At 33.4% G+C, this 23,299-nt stretch overlaps 1 protein-coding gene across 2 annotated transcripts in view; it reads left to right on the top strand.

The window, feature by feature from the left end:
- Positions 1-23,299, top strand: part of ACVR1 (activin A receptor type 1) — a 154,875-nt gene that overhangs the window by 118,894 nt on the left and 12,682 nt on the right. For both annotated transcript variants that reach the window (XM_051986348.1, XM_051986349.1), the window contains 3 exons: positions 3,678-3,824; positions 10,965-11,240; positions 16,925-17,122. In XM_051986348.1, the coding sequence (XP_051842308.1) occupies positions 3,678-3,824; positions 10,965-11,240; positions 16,925-17,122 (621 nt within the window). The remainder of the gene's footprint in view (positions 1-3,677; positions 3,825-10,964; positions 11,241-16,924; positions 17,123-23,299) is intronic.

Genomic DNA, 23,299 nt, shown 5'->3' on the forward strand with positions numbered 1-23,299 from the left:
CTTCATTTTATGTTTCTGTGAGTATAATAACATGTATCTCACAGGGTATTTGGTAGGTATTTAAAAATACTGGTTATTTTATGTGTGGTATAAGTTCTTGGTAAGTTTTATAGTGTTAGATAAATGCTATCTCATTACTACTTTTTTCAAAAAAACATTTTCTAAACAGAAAATATTTTTGAGGATCCTGATTTAAGTTTGTTGATTTCCAGTAGATTTTACGGAGTATTTTGGTTTTGTAGTGCTGTTGTTTTAAATCCAGTATTCAATCTTTCATGGATTCCTTTTTTTTTGCAGGGGGAGGAGAAGTGGGGGAAGCAGGGGAGGCAATTAGGGTTAAGTGATTTGCCTAGGGTCACACAGCTAGGATTATTAAGTGTCTAAGCCTGCATTTGAACTCAGGTCTTCCTTACTCTATGGCCAGTGTTCTATCTACCATCTAGCTGCCCCATATCCCTCTTTGTTATGAAGGCTCTCATAAATATGGACATGTCAAAGCAGTTTAATGAAAATAAAGCTCTATATGTTCTGTAATTAGAAGCTTTTGTTGTTGTTGTTGTTGTTGTTGTTGAAAGAATGGGAATTGCATCACAGAAATTTAGAAATAGAAATGAAAACTTGAGTTTGCTTAAAAAGTATCTCAGCAGAATTCTTTATTCAGTAGATTGCTATTTGCAAGCATATTTCCAAATTGTATTTGAAAGACTAGATTGGTTGCTGTCTTTTCCCTGAAAAGTCTGCTGAGATTTTAAGGCCTCAGAGAAATCAGGAGAAGACAGTGTTACATTGAATGGACTGAATATCTGATAGAGAAGGACAATGCTAAATGTTTATAGCTTTCATTCCATACTTCAAATTACTTGGGGAATATTGCCAACTCTTTCCCTCCAAGCTTTGAGAGTAACGAGGTCAATCTTGATTACTTCTTTGGTGTGTGCTCTGTAGAACTTGTTCTGCTGCCATAGATCATGTCCTAGAGCCCAGAAAAAGTGTGTAAGGCATCTTAAAAATGATATTGGCTTTGCACCAGGATGCTAGAGGCTTTAAAAATAACTGTAGGAGTAGCGGACTTCATTTTTTAAATTGCATAGCTCCTAAAAGTAGTTGGCTTCAAATACATTTGGTAGAGACATTTCAATAGAAAATCCAAAAGAGGAGTGGAAATTGAGACATACTCTAGGAGAGTTGGCAGTATTCTTGCTGATAGAAGCAAAAAAAAAAAAAAAAAAAAAAGTTTTAGATATTGAGACCTTTCTTCCTTCCTCCCTTTTGACTGTGTTCTGAAAAGCCATAGCTTAAACCTTGAAACACAGATCAGTTAGCAGATGATGGATAATTTAAACTGACCACTAATATATAGCAACTGAAAATTTCATTCAATAGACATTTAATTTAACAAACATTCTATGGGCCAAGAAGCCATCAGACCCCCAGCAAATTAAGCTGTTGTCTTAGCATCCTTAAGTAAGAAATAAAGACTACTAAAGTATTAGATACAAATGAATAAGTTACCATAAGCATTTATATACTGTGATGGGTAAACTGAAAGAAGAATAGAGATAATGAGATATTTCATGACTTGGATCACAATCTTGTAGTTACACATGTTCCATCATGTAAGTATACTTCCCATGGCAAAGTTATTTTAACTGTTAAATGGATGAGGGGATCACTCCCTAAATAAATTTCAGCAGACTATTATTAGCCATTTTAGCTCTAGCAGTTTCCATAGGGTAGGTACTTAAGACATAAGGAGGTGCTTTTCAGTTAGCAATCTTAGCAATGTATGTTCAGGTGGCAATTTGTCTACAGTTTCTATCTCTTCTATAATTTCCCCATTGTTGTTTACTATGGGTTGGTGTAAGAAATTAAATGGGAATTTGGGGTGTATTTTGTGGATGCTGCATATGACATGGAAGGCCAGCAGATGACACAGAGCCTATGACCAAATATTTAATCCAAATTTTACAAAAAGGTTACTGTAAACACCTCATAAAAGAAAAAAAAAATAATAAATTTCTTCTTTGGTGTGAAAGGAAGGCCAAAACATTTCCCATAGATTTTTCAGAGTGTGGGAGCACCATATCCCTAATTCCTGGGATATGGAAGAGATAACTGTATTTTTACAAACAAGTAACAGAATCCACATGATCTTGGGGGAAATCCTGTAGTACCAAAGAAAGGAAAAAATACTTTTTCAAGTTATCTCTCTAATAAGAACATGCTACTAGATTGAGTGTTGAATGTGTATACATATATTTTTCTGTACTTACGCACATCTATATGTTTTCACTCTTGATTTATGCTTTGTTGTTAATATTTAAAGTATTCCTCAATTAATTCCTTAAGTTAATACTTAAGGTTTCCTTTTTTAAATACTAGAAAAGAGAATCTATATTAGGCAAAGATGCACCAGTGTATTGATTATGCTGACCTGGGTCACCATTAGTGGCAAGTCACAACTGTACAATGCAGATGTTCAGAAACTTTAAAGTTCATGTAGTCTCTTCGGTGTTGGCATTAGTGTACACTAATGCAGTTAAAGACATTTCAAAAATAATTATTCTTCCTCTTCAGTGAATATTTCTTTTCTTTTCTTTTTTTTGATATGCCATAATCTTGTTTCCTTTTCTCAAAGTGAACTCTTCAGTGGTGTACCAATACTTGAGTACTTTTTGCCTCCTGTTACCCCAATCATAGCAATAGAGTTTTCCTCTTCTCTTCACTTATTGATAGCTTTCCAAACTTTCTGGTGATCTGCATAACTTAAGGTACTATATATGAGAGGCAGCATGGTATAATTTTTAGAGTGCTGACCTGGAAATCTGAAATACCTGACTCATCTGACATATACTGGTTATGTGACCCCAAGAAAAATCACAACATCTTAATGCCCTCAACAATTCTCTATGATTGTAGGTTGTAGAGAAAGTACAGACTTGCTTTGGTAGGAATTTCTTCATCTGGGCTTTTTCCCTATCTCATAATCATTAGGTGCATGCCTTAGTTCTATAGAAGGTGCTATATAAATGTTAACTATAATTATTTTTTATTAGCATCTGCATTTTCAGTTAATGTTGGAAATGTTTTGTGGGAAATATCCTTTATCGATGCAGCTTAGTTGTGTGGGATGCAAAGAGATTAAATGACTTGTCCAGAGTTACAAGGCCAGCATGTTGTAGAGGCTAGACTAGCATAGAGTTCTTGATGATTCTAAATGAATCTTATTAAATATTATTATTAAATTATTTAGTTCCCTCAACCTTGATGATAGTAATTATTATCTTACACTTTTAAAAATGAATAATAATTCATGAATGTATGCAATTTAGAAATATTGAGGAGGGGTGAATGTTTTCTCTTATTGCATGTGTTATAGGCAAAGATTTACAGTAGCTGGTGAAATTGAATAACAATTCATGACTGTATGCAGTGCTTCAGAGATATTGAGAAGATGTCTATGTTTTCTATCTTTTTGCATGTCTTTGCATAGGCAAAGATAGTAGCTGGTAAAATTGGTTTTCAAGGTAAACAATCTAAACAAGGAGTTGCAGACATTAATTTATTGACTTGTTTTTAAATTTTAATTTAATTATTTGGCCTTTGAGAGCTAATTGGAATTGGCTCTCTTTAATGGACAGCATTGATCAAAAACACTTTTGCTTTGCCTTCATCAGGAAAAGGCCGATATGGAGAGGTATGGCGAGGCCATTGGCAAGGAGAAAATGTTGCTGTGAAGATATTTTCCTCTCGTGATGAGAAATCTTGGTTCAGAGAAACAGAATTATATAACACTGTATTGTTAAGACATGAAAATATTTTAGGTAAGTAAGAATAACTTGCTAGCTAATCATATTTATTGGTTGAAGTAAATATTAATATAATATATTTTTTATAATTTTCTGATCCTTTTTTTTTGTGTGTGAAAATAAACTGAAGAATATAATGCAAAATAATCGAAATGGAAACAGTCAATACTTGCTTATACACATAGAGCAGTTAGTTAGACAGTTAAGCAGTTAATTCTTCCAAATACATAAGCCTGAGTTAATATCTCTCCTCAGAAACTTACAGTGAGCAAGTCACTTAACTCTGTTTGCCTCAGTTTTCCCAAATGTGAAATGGGAATGATAATAGCACCTACTTTATGAGTGTTGTGGGGATCAAATGAAATGTTTGCAAAGTGTTTAACATAAATAAAGTTATAACTTATATTGCACATAGTAGTTACTATATAAATGCTAAGTATGATTATGATGGTAATGATGTATTTAAATTTGAGTTTTGGTGACAGAAATTCAAATCTAAAATGCATTTTTCTTTTACTTTTGCTTGAAATTGTTCTTTTAACTGGCTTATTTCATTGGTATGGTTCTGTATCATCTGTTCAACCTGGATTTTTAAAGAGGTCACACAACCTGTATATGTCAGAGAAGAGACTTGAATCAAGTTTCCTCACTCTGAGGTCATCTGTGTCCATTTATGTTAAACCACTTCTGCTTACAATTCTTTAAACTCTACCATGAATTTTTAATTCACATACAATTGTAGGTCATGGGAGAACACAAAGTATGTGTTTTCTTGTTCCTATTTCTGTAAATGTTTCTTCTTAAAAAAAAAAAAAAAAAAAAAAAAAAAAAACCTTCTCTCTTTATTTCTAAGCTTTAAGATTTGACTGATATCTTTATCAAACCACTTTGTGGAATTAAGCTCTATTTTCTTTTATTGTATTTGTTGCTTTTACCAGATTTAAATGGGATGTTTTTGTTATTTTCTTTGAAATCATCAGGCACATCTGATTTTTAAAGTCAAGAATTAATAAAAAATTCTCTAAATTGTTGCATATTCCACAAAGCAGTTTAAAAACAGCAATTGTTGAAGAAAAACACACTATTACTGTAAGTTGTAAGGAATATTGAAAGTTGAGTACCAAAGTAATTTTATAAGTTTATAAATCTATGCAAAAATATCTGAACCATGCTAATTTCAGCACTACCTTAACAACATCCAGGGGCAAAGCTTCCATGCTGCTCTGTAGAATTTTTAAAAAGCCATCTCTAGGATGGGGTTAGAAAGGATAGAAAAAAGAAGAAAAAGAAATTTAAATGATAATTTTGTTGTATATTTGATTGAAATAGCAGATTTGCAGTTTCATGTGTAATCTTTTTAATTGTACTATGCTATGGAAATACTTATTTTATTTCATAAATAATTATTAATGTAAAAAAAAAAAAGAAAGGAAAACAAAGAATCTCTTTCAGGGTTCCTGACATAATGTAATTCCTCCAAATACATAAGTTGGCACTTTGCCATCTACTGTATTCAGAATACAGCCTAAAAGTATATGTGTCATCTTGTTACAAACCTGATTGGGGTAATCATACATAGGAGATATAAAAAGTCATCATTGTGATATGATTCATTACACTAGGTTTTATACATTGCCAAGCAGTGCTTATTCTTACTACATGTATTTATAATGATAGATAAGTTCTTTTTTTTTTATTTTATTTTTCACCCTTCTCATAGTCGTTGTCACCATTTTGTCTGTGGATACATTCGACATTAAATCTGTTTCTGTCTTGTCTCTGTCTCTGTCTCTCTCTGTCTCTCTCTTTCTCTCTCTTTCTCTCTATCTCTTTCTCTCTCTCTCTCTTTCTCTCTCTTCGTCTCTCTCTCTGTCTGTCTCTCTCTCTCTGTCTCTCTCTGTCTCTCTGCCTCTCTCTCTCTCTCTCTCTCTCTCTCTCTCTCTCTCTATTCGTCTCTCTCTGTCTCTCTCTGTGTCTGTCTGTCTCTCTCTTCGTCTCTCTCTCTGTCTCTGTCATGTTATTTTTTTGCTTGCTTTCACATGGCATGTTTTGTTTAGTTTTCTGTATCTCAAGCTTTGTGATCCAGAGTTTCCTTTCCTTTCCTTTCCTTTATCACTAAAATAATACTTGAGGCTAACAACACATGGCCTTTTCTACCCTGAGAATGTTACTGTAGCAAAATTCCCATTCTGTACTTCCTCCTATCCATTTGTTATTGTTTGGTAGTATCTGAATGAAAATTGAGCACTTTCGTGACCCAGTGAGCCCCATAATACATCAATGTGCTGTCCATGGGGTTTTCTTGGCAAAGATGCTGGAGTAGTTTGCTATTGCCTTCTCCAGTGAATTAAGGCAAAGAAGTTAAATGACTTGCTTAGGGTCACACACCCTGCACCTGCAGCTGGATTTGAACTGAGTTCTCCCTAACTAGGCCCATCAGTGAGCCATCTAACTACTTCCTATAATCTCCTTTCATTGAACCAATGACATAGTCTCTTTCTGACTGCTAATGCCTGACACAGAAATTTATAACTCACAAAGGCCAAATTACAAATACAATTGTGTTTTTTAAAGTGTTGTATTTTTTTTTAAATGTACATGTGTGCACCTTGGAATGATACTGTGTCTATTTTCAGAAGAGATACAGCAATTTTTTTTTTTTGAAAGGCAACTTTTAACATTTTGAACTTATATATGTGCTTGTATTATATAAATTATATAAATGCTGAGTGTGATTACGGAGAAAGAATAGTTAAGGGAATTGATAAGGACTCCTACCCTGTTTGGTTGAGGATACTTAGTCTTATTCTATCTCTTGATCTTTTGCCTTATATAAAGAAAAGTATCACAATCAGTTTGCTTAAGCTTAACTTTGAGTAAATGTATCTACTATTCAGAAAGTGCCTGTTTGGAGAAACCTCTCTCACATTAACAACAGAAGATTTTATTTTTGACAATAAAAAATCAAGCTATAATTATTCCAACAAATATGGAATCCCCCAAATTGGAGCACTAGATAGAATTTTTACAATGCCCTATTTAGGTAATTTTCTTAAAGCTTTAATCAAAGTAATCCAGGCAGGCCATCCTCACATATATTAGGATGTGGTAAATAACACATGTGGGTGAAAGGAAGAAATTGATTAAGAGTCATAGGACAATTTAAGGTAACATGATTAGGGAATGATTCTTTGAAAAATAAGGGCATAAATATTTGAAAATATGAATATTTGAAAACTATGAAAGGCAACATAAAGCTCATTATTAAATATTTTAAAAGTTCAAAATGTATTTTTCCATATCTCAATCTGGGTAAAAAGAGGTAAAGGGGAAAAAAAGTTGGGGAGAAAGAAGAAAGTTGCAAATGAGAGCAGCTAATTATTTATTAAGAGGAAGATAGAAATACTGGAATAGAAAAAGGTAAAAAGGTGGTAGAAGGAAAACTTACCTTCTGATGTATTCTCAAATTCTCCAATTTAGAAAGGCCCAGGGGCACAATTTTGATTACTTAAAATGAAAATAATGCAACTAAAATTAGAAGGGAAATAGGTATTTGGGCAAATAGTTTCTCTGATAAAAGACGTTTCCAAAATATTTAAGAAACTGATTCAAATTTATAAGAATAAGAGCTCCTATCTAATTGATAAATGGTTAGAGGACATAAATAGGTAGTTTTCAGTGGAAGAATTGCAAGCTATTACTTACATGCCATTAAAAAATACTTTAAGTCTCTAATAATTAGAGAAATAGAAATTAAAGTAACCTAGAGGTTCCACCTGTTATATTGACATAATTGGCAAGAATGGAGAAAGACAGAATGGCAGGAATCTCCTACTGGTGGAATGTTCATAAAGGAATTGCCTTTATGGAAAGCAATTTGGAACTATGTCTCCGAAGTCATTAAATAATACATGCTCTTCAATTTGGACAAAGTGGGCTCATACCCAAAGAGATCAAAGAAAAGGACCCTTAGCATCTTTTTTGTTGAAGCAAAGAACTGGAAGCTAAGGAAGTATCCATCATTTAGGGAAGGGCTAAACAAAAATGAATGTAATGCAATGAACTGAAATGCTAAATGTTGAAAGATTTTAAGATACCTCAGAACATGTGTATGAGCTAATATAAAGTGAATTGAGTAGTTCTAGGAAAACAATTTATACAAGAACAATATTATAAAATCAAACAAATTTGAAAGAGCTAAGACTTTTAATTAGAGTAATTGCGAATTATGATTCCAGAGGACCAATCATAAAGCATGTCACAAAATGGAGATATTAATAATACTTACCTCTCAGCATTGTTTTGAGGTTTAAGTGAGATAATATGTAGAAAAATTACTTTGCAGTTCCCTGCAAATATTATGGTGATATTCATTTTTATGAGATGTGACAAATAATGAATATACAACTGGGACTTGGACTTGAGAGTGGAAGATAGATTCAAATCCACCCCCAAAACTTAGTACTTGTGTGACTCTGGACTTGTTGCATAGCTTGTTGGGGATTTCAGTTTGCCCATTTAAAACATGGTAACAATAATAAGTCCTGACACTGAATAACACCAAATGAGAGAATAAGCTTAAAGTACTTTGCAAATCTTCAAGTGCTTCATATTTATGAGCTGCTGCTGATATCAAAAATAGTTTTTTTTAAAGAAAATACTTTGTTAACTATGAAGCAATATGATAGCATAAGTTGCTTTTGTGATGGTGTTTAGTTCTTCTCCATCATACTTTAAGACCACTTTCAGCTACACATAATTTGATTTTATGTACAAAGATGACTAACATTCTCTAATTGTGGATATAGGGTTGCATATTTATACTTTACAGTCAAAATATTACAACTCTTCAAAACTATAACATTGATATTCTCCATTAGGAGTTTGATCGACTTCATATTAGGTTATAAGCTTTGAAACAGGAAAGAATGCATTTGAAGGACAGGCTACTTTCTATATATTGGGACAACTTTAATAGTCAAGAGATTTAGACTGAGATCTGTCCAAAACAATATCTAGGAGAGATGTGTAATGTAAGCTTCATTTAAGGAGAAGTAGTCTTAACTATCTCTGACAGTTTTGACAATATCTTTGACAGTACCTTTACCAGGTTGATAATTCATGGATTTTCTATGGTTTTTGTTTTATTTTGTGTTTCCCTTGATTACCATTTTAAGTTCTAATTAGCTTAGTAAGTGTCTGAGGCCAGATTTGAAGTCACATCTTATTGTCTCCCAGTTTGGTGCCCTATCTTCTTTGCAGTTCAGCTGCCCCACTTCAGGCACATTGTAAGTTAAATATGAGTTGTTAAGCGGTCTGAATGCTTAATAACCACCATTGTTGTTAGAGGAAATTTAGTTTAAATTCTTACATAGCTTTCAAACATTTGGAATACAACCTCTTTTAAGCTGGCTACAGTCTGTAGTCTTGAATGATGGGCTTCTGGGTGCTATATCTTTATCAATACCTTTTCAAAATAATACATAGCTGAGATTAATTACTGTACAGTACTGTTTTATTTAAATTTATTATTTTTTTCCAATTGCATGTAAAAACAATTTTTAACATTTAAAAAAATTTCAAGTTTCAAATTCTTTCTCTTCCTCTCTTCTGTCTTTTATTGAGAGGACAAGCAATTTGATATCGGTTATACATACATAGTAATGCAAATCATATTTTCTAGTTAGTCATGTTAATAAAAAATATACCAAAAAATAAAGAGAAAGTAAGAATGAAAGGAACAGAAAGTAAAAACAAAAAGTATGGTTCAATCTGTATCCAGATTCTGTATCAGTTCTTTCTCTGGAGATGAGTAGCATTTTTCATTATAAGTCTTTCAGAATTATCTTGGATAATACAATCAGAATTGTATTGCTGAAAATAGCTAGGTCATTCATAATCGATAATCATACAGTATTGACATGACTCTGAACACTGTCTCTTGGTCCTGCTTACTTCATTTGTATCAGTTCATATAAGTCTTGTATTCTAGTTCTGTCTGCAGCACAGCAGAGCTTGGAGTTCCTAATCAGCACAGTTCCCTCAATCTTCTTGAACTCAGATTTCCATATCCTGTGCTGTGAGGGAGGTGAAGGTTCCTATGGTTGTGCTGAGACTACCTTCAAACCCAGCAAGCCCCAGGGCTCCCATCTTGTAACAATACAAGCAAGCCATACAGCTCCTACCCTCCTACCCTCAAGGAATTCAAATTCTAATTGGGGGGAAGATAATCCATGACAAAAAAGAGCTGGAAATCAGGGCTGAGGAAAGGAGAAGGGAAGCTTTTGTAGTCAAAGTGCAAGAGTGGCGATCAGAGGCCTGATTGTGGGCAAGATGTGGCCAAAGATCACTTACAAGAGTGTGCTGGGACTCTTGTCCCTGCAGTGAAGTGAATTCAAGAAAATGGTGACAATATCATTGGATGGAGGAGGCATGATATGGTTTGGGATTGGGTGGCTAGAACGTTAGATGGAAGCTTCATTCCAGTCAAAGGAGGTGTGAATGGGTCACCTATCAGAGCTTAGTTTAGAGTTTATCCTATTTGTTTGCTTCATCTGGTCACATTTTAATTGCTTTTCAAAAACATCTTTAAGTGTGTACCTGTGTTCCTGAAAATATTATGATATTTTTATTGCTGTTGTTATAAGAATTGAGTTATTCTAACTAGAATTTACATAGGATTTTAAAGTTTTCAGAATACTTAACAAATATCTCATTAGTATCAACTAAACCTGATATTGTCTTCTAAGGAACTTATAATATTGTTAACAGAATTTTATTTCATTGTAAATTATGTCTTTTCAAGAACATTTTAAAAATTGAAACGATTATAGCTTTCTTTCTGTCACCTTTTTAGATGTTTACATTTCAGGGGAATTACCACACAAAATTGAATTTTGATGAAACCAACTTAAAATGATCATTTTTTGTTATGCTCATTTGTTTATCTTTGATAAGTCTCTTTTTACTGATTAAATTATGCTTTGCAAATAATCAATCAATAACCATTTGCTAAACACCTATTTATTTTGTGTCAGGCATATGTGCTAAGTGCTTATCTTGATGATTGTTCTTGGTGCTTCAAAAGAATTTAATGCAGAGCTTTCTTTGGTATCTTACCATTATTCTCATTTTCTCCCTATTTTCTTTCCTCAGGGTTCATTGCTTCAGATATGACATCAAGACACTCCAGTACTCAGTTGTGGTTAATTACACATTATCATGAAATGGGATCATTGTATGACTATCTACAGCTCACCACTCTGGACACAGTTAGCTGTCTTCGAATTGTGCTGTCTATTGCTAGTGGTCTGGCACACTTGCACATAGAGATATTTGGAACTCAAGGGAAGCCAGCTATATCCCATCGGGATTTAAAGAGCAAAAATATCCTTGTTAAGAAGAATGGACAGTGCTGTATAGCAGATTTGGGTAACTTGTTCTCATTTCTTGAAACTATTTTTAAAGTTCCTAATATTTTCTTCTTTATCTTTACAATATTTAATTTTTTATTTAAAGAGTTGTCACAAAATTTGACTTCCACTAGAGGGCACTGTTCTAAAATATTTTTTTATTATTATTTTAAAGAAACACAAAAACTAAAAACTAGGTAATAAGACCCCACCCTTTCAAACAAATACATTTTTGGAATTTGTTTAATTTTTTGTTTTGCTGCTGCTAATTATTCTGTGGTTAAAAATTTGGGCATCATTTTCCCCCCTAAAACCAAGTATTTGTCAAATAATCATATTAGTCAAAATTGTATTATAATTCCAACCATTCAGTAATTTCTCAGTAAATTTTTTAAACATCTACAGCATACTAGGCTCTGTCCTAGAGACTGAGGAAACAGTGGCATAAATGAAATGTTACTTATTTCCTAAGACTTTATCTTATTCTAACCAAGGGTAGATTAAGGCAAAGAATTGAATTATTAAATTTTTGTATATATTAAAGGTACTGTTGGAAGAATCTAAATACCAATTTACTCAGCAGCTTGAAATCTAACTTCTAAGGCATACTTAGATCAGTAGTGACACCTATGATTTTTTTAAAGAGATAGTTTAAAAGACTTTTTTTTTTTTTAAATGTGAGCCTGTTGATTTATGTAGACTTACTGTCAGTAATCAGTTAACATTTTATTAACCACCTTCTATTTGCCAGGCAATATGCTTAGATTTGGGGAAACAAAGAAAGGTAAAAGACAGTCTTTTCACTAACTAGATATGGGGTGGGGGTGGGAGAAGGGAAAAATGATGAGGAGACAGCATTGAAACTCTCCTTTAATGAATGATCTAGGAGGACTTCTTAATTTACCTTCCACCCTTTCCTGTCAGAGGAAGAGAGGGTTCTTAGGTCTAGGATGGTGGTGAAGAGATGTGAATTTCAGAGTTTATTTAGTTTTGCTGGAAGTTGAGTCACTAGAAACAGTGGTGAGATGCAGGAAATCAGCCCAGGAGGAAGATGAAGAAAATCTATCTTCATTGACACCTGCCCTCTTTTAGTATATAAATGAAAGACTTTGATCCAGCTCTAATCCTGAAGATGCATGCTACTTTTTTTGAACTTGAACCTGTGATTTCATTGGAGAAGGAATATTTCACGAGAAACTTTTTCTACCAAAACAGATGGACATTTAAACTGACCCTAATAATCTTAAAGACTTTTAATTTGGGGTCCATGAATTAGTTTAAAAAAATTTTTTTTTGGATAACTTAAATTGACTCCCTTCATTTTATACATTGTAAAATATTCTGAGAAAAAGTCCTTAGACTTCATCGGACTATCAAAGAATGAAGTCCATGAGTATGCTTCTCAGCTTCAGCAAGACTTACTCAAATACCAGATTCTCCTCACTGACCCCCCAAAATGGGACCCCAAAAGTCCCAATCACAAATCTCTTTGAATTTGTGTTAATAATGAAATAACTTAATCCTTTGATCACATTTGTGAGTATTGCTGGAATTGGAGCAGCCTCCATATGCAGTATATTCCCATCTCAAAACTGATGTGATCATTACAGAAAGAAAAATCCAGAACCTGAGGAAATATGAATTTTTACAAGCATTAAAAACTTTTCATAATTCACCAAAAGTTGGAATCTGTTGAAGATCTGCAGATTTTCAACAGTTGACCAAATGAAGGATCTCTCCTTCTAAAGCACTCTCTATAAATCTAGTGGAAACATTTCTGCATTAGACTACTGAAACCAGTACACAGAAGTACTTTTGCTACATTTTTAGGGTTTCCCTACACTTTTTGGGTTCTGAATAAGAAATTCAGTTTTGCTTTATAAGTGGCAAGCTTAGCAGTATCTGCACAGTCCAAAAATAAAACTCTCATAATTTACTGTCTTGTTGCAAAGTTGAATTTTATATCATGTATGTAACTCATTAGAGTATTCATGAAGTTTTTTTGCAAAAAAAGGAAAGAAGTCCATGATAGAAAAGCTAAGAATCTCAGATCATAGAAGGTTACTTTGTTTCCTAGAAATTAGTCATACCTTCATAATAACCTATCCTAAGGTATGAATCTAAATAAATTGTAACTTTCTTTGCATTAGGAAAAATTGAGTTTCAGATAATAATTATTTCAGATGTATAGTTCAAAATTATTAGCTGATTTTGGCTACTTTTTACCTTGAGAGTTTAAATTCACAATAATGATAGCATAGTCTGTCATTTTATTTGGGGTTGGAGGATTATAGAAAATGCTATTGCAGAGATAATCTACAATATTCCTTGTCCCGAACTAGTGTTCTTTTACTTCATGCAGGTGATTCTAGCTCATGGATGAGAATCAGTAAGCCTGCTTATGACTAAGGAACATTGAGAACACAATAGATAGATTTGGATCTCTTATTTTTTCAAATTTCCTTCTCTGCTTTCCAGATTCTTCTTTAGCTCGGCTTTTCTTAACTCTCTATAGGTTTTTTCCCAGTACTTTGCTTTACCAGCTCCCAGTATTTCAAAGCTTTAATAATTTGGACAACACATTAGAGTACAACAGCATTAGGACAGAGAAAGTTTTGAAGTAAGTTTCTAGGACTGAATAAGTGAGAGAGAATAGTAACAATAAATATAAAAGTAGATGTCAAATCAGTTATACCCTAATGAAAAGGAAGATTGTTCATCTTTGCTCATTAATTGAGCAAGTAAGATTTCAGTAGTGAAATCATTACCTGGTATATTACCCAAGTTCCTAGTAATATTTTTATTTCATTTTTAAATAATTGCAGATTTTTTTGGAGGCTATAACTGCCATATAATTCTTTTATAGTACTAACTTTAAATCCGTAGTCATATTTACTTGATAGATATATAACTTGTTTTTTAACCAATGCATTATACCATCCTTGCAAATGCTCTTAAAGTGTACTGTTGAACACTTTACAAGGACCTTTAGTCTGTCAAAACATGCTAAATCCTTACACGCAAAGAGAAGAAAAAACGGTTCTGTGAACCAGTCCTGTGACCAGGGTCATGGTTTTTTGGAGTTTTGTGATGGACAGTAAAGACAGAAAACAAGCTGTTCATCTATTCTCTCTAAATTAGGGGTTACTTATCTTTTTTTGTGTCATGGATCCCATTGGCATTCCAATGAAGCCCCTTTCTCAGAGAAACATTTTCAAACACATAGTTTAAAATACATAGGATTACAAAAGAAGCCAATTATATAAAAATTGTTGTCAGTTATTTTTTCTTAAAGAACAAGTTCATAGGTCCAGGTTAAGACTTCTGCTCTTGATGGACACAAACAAATGAGTCTCTGTGTATGCACAGGGTTTCACAGTGAACTAGCAGTACAATTTGATGAGGCAATTAGAGTCATAGAGTCATTACATTTTAAACCCAGGAGAAATCATCAAGGCCATCCAATATTTTAATTTTCCAGTTTAGGAAAAAAGTCCTTTTTTAACTGAAAAAATTTGATGTGTCAGGACAACTGATTTCCTTTTAAAACAGATGACCTTGCTTTTATATAACAGAGAAATTATTTTATCTAAATTATATCTCCAGTAGATAATATTTATTATAAAGTAACAAAGGCCAAGTGACTTTCTCCTTTCTTTGAAGGGATCTCAGAGGTCTTCAGATAGAGAAGATGTAATGAACTGAGAAAGTTCTGAGGGGTATATGATAATGAGTCCTTATCAGAAGTCAACCTCCTTTCCCAGTGCCAGATCTATCAGCCTCATAGTTACAGTAATCTTGGGATTGAGTCAATAAGAAGTCTTTCTTTAATAGGACTATTGGTCATACTCTTATTGATACTCTTTTTTCCTTGTTCAGCTCTGGTAGAATCTCTGTGTGTCAATTCCACCTTTACTATCCCCACACAGTAACATAAAATAAGACACACTTACAGTGGAGAAATTTTGCAGTCCTTTTTCAAGTAAAGAAGCTATAAATGGGGGTTGGGGTGAGGTATGAGAAGTTGTGTTTGTTGTTTTGGTTTAGTAACGAAGGAAATTATAGATACCTTAATTAGTGCTCTTCCAGAAGTGTAAAAGGCTCCTTGCAAGGCAGTAACGAGGTTACTTGAGGTTCTTAAACATTGGCTAATGATCACTTTTTGAGTATCATGAAGAAAGATTTCAAGTTGGAAAATATGGCTTACCTAGTTTCTTCAGTTTGTTTAGATTTTGTGATTGTATGGTCATCATTCATGTAGAACTTGGGTAGTCATATGTATGGGATAGAAAATGATATTGCCTTATCTCCTTTTCCTCTGAAAACTGTGTATAAGATTAGATATCTAAAAAGGCAGCTAAATGGAGGCTTATTAAAGAATTTCTAGCAAGCTTGTAATTCATAAGAAAATTTAATATTCATCTTATCTGCCTTGTGATTTTTATTTTATTTTATTTATGGTGTGGCTAGTTTACAAGTTTGGAGAAGAATTCTGGAAGAGGAAAGCTTCATAGCGGGATTATAAATCTGGTGAAGGTTTATAAACCTGGTTGGTGGCCTGCAAGGAGGTTGGATTTCATCATTTAGTTCTATCATTAGGTTTTCCAGTTTACTAAAGTTGTAAGGACCTGCATATGTGCACTTGCATATGTCCTCTGCATTAAATTGAGAGATCATCCCAGCAAATGCTCAATGAGATGATGGGAGGAAAAGCTCTCTGCAGATGGTTTGCAGGATCCCTAAGGGAACATTCACCTACAGGAGATTTGAAGCATCTTGAAGCACTTCTTGATAACTTGAACATTGCAGTATTTACTTCAAGACTGTTATTTTTTAATTAATACATGCATTGATGGGAATATTCAGTTTAAAAAAAAAACAAAACACCTGCTTCTGATTTCTTGCAAGTAGTTTGACCAAAATAACTCATGGTACTAAAGGAAGTGCTTTAGTACGATTTAAGAGGAGAGTTTTGGGGGTCCAATTTAGATGCTTTCAGAACCATGAAGATTGAATGGAGTTGGGGTACATTCGTGTATTTCTTATTATTACTCAGATGAGTGAGACTGCACCTGTACACTTTGAAGGTTGGAACAATAGTGGGTTCACCATGGCAACGCTAGCCCTTTCTAACTGGTGCCAAATTTCCTGAAGTTTTCCAAGTCACACAGTGTTCTCCATTTAAACGTTTAGAGACATTAAATTAGAGTGGGTACCATGGTGTGGAATGGGAGCTTGATTTGTCTCCTTGTAGGCCTCTTTGGGATGATTCCTAATATGACTGTCTTTCCTAAAGACTTAAAAAACTTTATTTGTGTGTCTTATCATCTATGTATCTTATTTCTATCTATCTATCTTTCTGTCTATCTATCTATCATCTATTGCATGTAGCTCATTTTGGATTAGATTTATCTTTCTTGTTTTTTTCCCCTCTTGCCATTTTTTTATTGCTTTCTCTACACTGTCTCCATACCATAGTTTTCTTACTCTTAAGATTTTAGAAAGTTTCCCTACTGCTGTGTCTATTCCTTAAAGTCCATCATAGACAGTTCTTCATATATCTTAGCAGTGACATCTCAGAACCACAAGATGGCATTTTGGGATGGGGGTTCATTGGTGTAATCTCAAATGCTTTGGCAGCCACCCAAGAGCAGATGGGTATCCTTGAAATAGAAATGATTCTCATTCTCTCCTTTGTTATAGGACTTGCAGTGATCCACTCCCAGACCAACAATCACCTAGATGTTGGAAACAACCCCCGTGTGGGTACCAAGCGCTATATGGCCCCTGAAGTCTTAGATGAAACTATCCAAGTGAACTGTTTTGACTCTTATAAAAGAGTTGACATTTGGGCCTTTGGACTGGTCCTGTGGGAGGTGGCCAGGCGAATGGTGAGCAATGGTAGGTACATCTACATAGGCAAAAAGAAAATCTTGATCCATCATTGAATGAATGCCTAAAAAAGTTACAAATATACAGAATACATATACTCCTGGAAAGTTGTAATGAAAATGAATCCATTCTTTAAATGCACAAGTGTTTTAAGGATTTATATAGCAAATAGTTTTCTAATTTAAATAAACATTTTTCTTTCATATAAGCTTGAATTTTAATATATTTAATTTGGTTAAAGTTAAGTACACTCATTCTTAGGCCTTGAGGTATGTATATTAAAGGTCAACTGGAGTATATATTGTAAAGAATATTAGTTTTAGTGTAAGAAGTCTTCACTTTGAATATCAGGTCTGCTTAATATCTGTGTAACCCTGGGTCAACTACTCCTTTTTGGTGGTCGCAGTTTCCTCATTATCAAACTGGGCTTAGGCCTGATGAACTCTTCACATTCTTTCTAATTCCAAATCTTGTGATGCTGATTTAGAATTTGCTCATACTTTTCCTGTAACTAACTCAAGTTCTTAAACAATGTTATAAAGCATCTCGTTAAAATTTCTTAGAGAGCTAATTTTTTTGCTAATTTTGTTTTTATATCAGATTTGTCAAAGTTTTTGAGTTATTGAAATTGTTGATTTAAAAAAAGTATCAAACTGATCACTATTTACATTTAGATTCAAATCAAAGGCATATATTTGTATCTCCCATAAGGCTGAACAACTTGGTGCTTATGCAGTGAAATAGCTACAGGGGTATCTGTTCCTCTCTCATATGAGGAGTGATATGCATTAGATACAAAATGTTTGGAGGAAATAGTTTTCTCCACAATGTGCTTATCTATCTCAGTGGGCATTTCACTTTACACATATAATAATGATAATGATGATAGTAGTGATAAATAATAATAATAATAACAACAATAACTAGCATTTATAATGTGTTTAGAGTTTGTAAACCATTTAATGCATTTTAAATCATTTGGTACTCTGAACATTCCTATGAAAAAGAAGCTACTCTCATCACCATTTTACAGATGAAGAAAGGAGACCTTGTTAAATGACTTGCCAATAGCCCCATAGCTGGTAAATGTCTGAGAGAGGGTTTGAATTCATGTCTTCATGACTTTTATATCCAACAGTTTCCTACTGTGCCACTTACCTTAGTCCAAAGAATGGGACAAATTTTTGAGTATTTAGACATCACTTTTTAGGCTTTAAAATAATATAAATTTCTTCTTACTCCCCCTCTCTCCTATCAAAATACATTAACAGGCATTTATTAAATGCCCCACAATTTTCCAGGCACTAGGTTTTAGAATTCAAAGAAAATTAAAAAATAAAAAAAAATAAAAATCACAATAACAAAACAATCTGAAGACCTTTGGCCTATCTTAATTTGCATGGTGGTTATAGAAAAACTTTAGTTGTTCTTTTGAGGGAAGTTTAAGTGGGACAGTCTTTATTGTGTTAGAGCCAGCAAATAGACTAGTCAAGGCAGGCATGCAATGCTGACATTCAAATTTCTAACTGGAAATCTATCTAGTTTAAAGAAACTTATTCAGAGAATATTGGTTATGTGTATCTGATTAAATATAAACAACCAGAAATATTACTTGATAGCCTTGCTTTTTAACACTATTTTTTTTTAAAGAAGTCATGAAGATTTTCTTGGTAATTGGTGTTTCTCAATCAGTATTTGGAAGCTTTTGAGTTGCAATTCATGTCACTTAGGTGCCTTGAGAATTGTTTGCAATAAGGGCTTGTTTTGCTGATCTTTAAATTCTGAACTTTGTCTCTAATTGCACATTGACTAGATTTCCATTCCCTCTTCCCTCCAAATGATTTCTGAGCACCATTGGCACTGGAAATCCAATATCAATTCATTTGTCCTAGTGGCGGGTTTATTGAAAGAGTAGTGTTATAACACATTCTGGGTCAGGTAAACTAATTCTCCTTAAGACTGTAAGGAAGTTGACATTTCCAAGACCAGCAGACTAGCTTTTCTAACTATTGATGATATTTATCCTTTAATCTACTTGAGCATTTGTTTTGGAAGCTTGATGGGAATGATTTTGGATTTCTTGCCTTCTGTGAACTCAAGTCACTAACCCTACTCCTGTGGGACAAATAGAAACCCCGAATATATGAAGAGTTTTGTTATTGTTAATTCACATTATTTTGAAATTCAGATCTTTGGATCTAGATAGCTTCAATTTTTAACATAAATTCAAACAAAATTTGTGTATCTTTTTTAAAATTATTTTTTGAGGGAAGGTGGAAAATAAGGTCATAGCCAACAGTTTCTCTTCCTTCATTTAGATTTCTTTTTTACACTCATGTTTTTGTGGAATTCAGCCTTGCCCATGATTCACTTTGTAAGAAAAAAAAGAAGAGATCTCTTAAAGAGGTTATTTAAATTAAGCTATTGTATTTATTATAGCTTTATACTTTACATGGATAAGTTTTATGCAACCATAATACTCATTTAGTAATGATAATATAGGGAGTAAGGATTTACTGGATCTGTGATTTCATAGGTTTAGGGAACTCCTATGTGAGGAAATTCCTCCATTATTGTAAATGGAGTACTTTCTCTGCAATTTATAATCCTGGAGAATTCTCTAGAATGTGGAAATTATAATAGTATAATAATAGTTAACATTTATATGTTGATTTATGACTTAGAATATATATCTATAAATATAGATATATAGATATCTTCTACTCACAAATGCCCTGTGAGTAGTTGCTATTATTATCTCCATTTAGTAGATAATGAAATTGATCAGGACTAAAAGATATGATTTGCCCAGGATTTCACAGTTAGTAAGAATCTGAAGCTTAACTTGATCTCAGGTTTTTCCCAATTATAAATTCAGCATTCCACCTACTGTCTTACAAAGTGTCCTCAAATAACTATTCCTTCCTCATGATCTGTGGGGCATGCAGACACACACACACATACACCGAAACTTTTCAGTTTTTTTTTTTTTTATTGAAGCTTTTTATTTTCAAAACATATGCAAGAATAATTTTTCAACATTGACCCTTGCAAAATCTTGTGTTTCAATTCCCCGCCTTTCCCCAACCCTTTCCCTAGATGGCAAGTAATCCAATATATTTTAAATATGGTAAGATGTATGTAAATCGAATATAGGCATACATATTTATATAATTATCTTGCACACACACAAAAAAAAATCTGATCAAAAAGAAAGGAAAATGAGAAAGAAAATAAAGTGCCAGAAAACAACAACAAAAGAAGTGAAAATATTATGTTGTGATCCATACTCAGTTCCCAGAGTCCTCTCTCTGGGTGCAGATGGCTCTCTTCCTCACAACATCATTGGAACTGGTCTGAATTATCTCATTGTTGAGAAAAGCTACACATTGAAATTTTCATTATAGCTTTTTTTTTTCACTTTTTCAATTATAATTAAAATGGGAATTGAGGAAAATTTGAGGAGGAGATATTGGTTTGGGAATTTTCTGTCTCTGTGGAAGTGATAACTAAAGCCATATTATGTACATGAAATTACCAATTAGTAAATTTTTAAGTACCTATCATGTACTAGGCACTGTGCTAAACTCTAGGAGTAGAGTAAGCCAAAAAATAATACCCACTCTCAAGGAATTCTTAGTCTGATGGGTGAAATGATAGGCAAACAGTTATGTGTGACTAAGATATATACAGGATAAATTAGAAATAGAAGATATTAGCATTAAGGGGAATAAAAAACTAAAATATGGCCTGTAAGCTGGGATTTGGAGGAATCTAGGGAAGCCAGAAGGTGGAGATAATGAGGGAGTGAATTCTGGGAGGGGGTTCAACCTGTAAAAGTGCATAGTCAGGAAATGAAGTATATTATGTGGGACAAACCATAAGGAGGACAGTATCACTGGATCATAGAATGTACAAGGAATAGCTTGTTAGAAGACTTTTAAAGGTAGGAAAAAACAAATGTGTGTAGAGTTATAGCCTATTCCATTATTAGGCACGTCTTTCCTTGGAAACTTTTCCTTTATTATTTTTATCTCTCTATTTCCTCTCTACTGATTTTCTTGAATGCATAAATGAAAACATTTATTAAGCATTTATTATGCCCTAAATACTGAGCTAATTCTTGGTTAGTAAGGTAGATGGTTAAGGCCAAGCAATACAGCTATATGCAATACAGCTGATGGCATACCAGAAAATGGCCCCTTTGAGTGCTGAACAATACTAGGGTTAACTACAGAGGTCCATCCATAGAATGTAGTTTTTATTGATCAAATCAGTATAGGCTGATTTATAAGTCAGGAAATAATTTTAAAACTGAGCTTAATCTCTTTGGCAAGACAGCTTGAGAAGGCAATGATACATCAGGCAAAGGAAAAAAGAAGATTAAGAAGGAAGAAAATGGTCAAGGAGCATGAAAATTAACAAATAGGTCATTGGGTTTAGCAACTAGAGAGTTTGATTTCACTACAGGAATGAAGATACAATCCAGTTTTACAGAATAGAGAATCACTGAGTTGTTAAGAGATAGAGTGCACAAGGCTTAACTGTTTTTAAAAGTGATAAAAAATTATTGGGGTTACTCTTCAAAAATGAAAGAATAAAGTAAGATATGATGCTTAAAGACATCATGAGATTTAGAAGAAGAAAGTTGAGGAGTTGTCTAAATTTTAGTAAAATTATTTCATGTGAGTAACTGGAAAAGGCGGAATTGGTACTTGGTCTGGAGCACATTGTATAGAATTAACACGTTTAGTAAGAAATCAATAAAACAGTTGCCAGGCAGTGGGGAGTGCCCAGTTAAGCATAAATTTTGTAATGGATCCTGTTACTATAATTTTATTCCTCCAAAAATATCCAGCTTCCTGTATGTCAGAACAGAGGAAGCATATGGAAAGATTTAATCATTGTTAGCTTTTCCTTGGGTCTAGAAGATCAGGTTGAAGATTGAAGATTCAAGGTTGAAGAAAGCATTATTGATAGAGTATGGGAGGGATGTCAGGATAAAGTTAATGGGCTACAAGGCTAAAAGGAAATCTAGCACTTTGGTATCACTTTCTGAACTTATGTAATAGAAACAATATCATGCCTAACCCCATGAAATTTAAACTAGTTTTTTCTTAAATGATATTGAAAATATCTTTGTGATTTAACCCGATTAGGGGACTAAAGCTTTGCTTGGACTTTTGATATCATATTCTAGTTGTCTGAGTACAAAGTAGCCAAGAGCAGCCCCAAGAGCAGCCCCAAGTGACTTCTGATGCTTAGCTGATGGAAAACTAGACAACTCAGACAGAAGAGTTTTACTTGGCTGAATGAATGAACTTTAAAGTATCCTCAATGCTTGTTTTTGTTGAATATTCTTCTTTTCCTTTCAGTGACTTAGTAAACATTTTTAAACTTGTTGAATATCTTTTGAATAACTCATAAAAATAACAGGAAACTTATCTTTGTTAAAGCAGGAGATGACTCGGTTGAATTACCAGGTCTGTAGTTAGAAAGATCTGAGGTTAAATTCTGCCTGAGACACTTAATAGCTGTGTTACCCTGGGCAAGTAACTTTGGTTTACCTCAGTTTCTTGAACTGTAAAATGGAGGTAACAACACTTTGCAATGTTGTAAGGATCAGATGAAATAATTGTAAAGTGTTTAGGACGATGCCTTTCAATACTTTATACAAATGTTCCCTGCTTTCTCTTCCTATTAGTCTCAGCTTAGAACACCCATACTGCTGTTCATCTTCACTTCCCTCTCCTTTCCTTTCACCCCAAACATATTTTTATAACCTAGTTTACATTGGGGGATTGAAATAATCTTTTTGTTTTATTTATTTCAGTTTTAAAATGAATTTTTATTTTCTGGGCCAGGTATAAAAATTGATGTCCAGATATTTCCCATTGAATAATAATAAATCTCAAGTTCCTGTAAATTCTAAAATCTCTAAATCAAGTTCCTGATATTCCTCTAAATAAGTGTAGTATAGTCAGCAAGCATTTAATAAATTCCATTTGAATCTTGAAAGTGTTTAACTGTGCCTTCCAGTTTTTAGCCTTTGTACTAGATTGCTGCTGAAGAAACAGTAGATGAGATAGGGAAGCTATATATTTTTTGCAGGTATGAAGAAATTTTAGCAGGCTGTATGATTAGTCTCAGCAAGTTTATCCTCACCTAAGCCAAATAGTCAATTCC

Source organism: Antechinus flavipes, chromosome 3 (genome assembly GCF_016432865.1).
Source record: "Antechinus flavipes isolate AdamAnt ecotype Samford, QLD, Australia chromosome 3, AdamAnt_v2, whole genome shotgun sequence".
Classification (NCBI taxonomy): domain Eukaryota; kingdom Metazoa; phylum Chordata; class Mammalia; order Dasyuromorphia; family Dasyuridae; genus Antechinus; species Antechinus flavipes.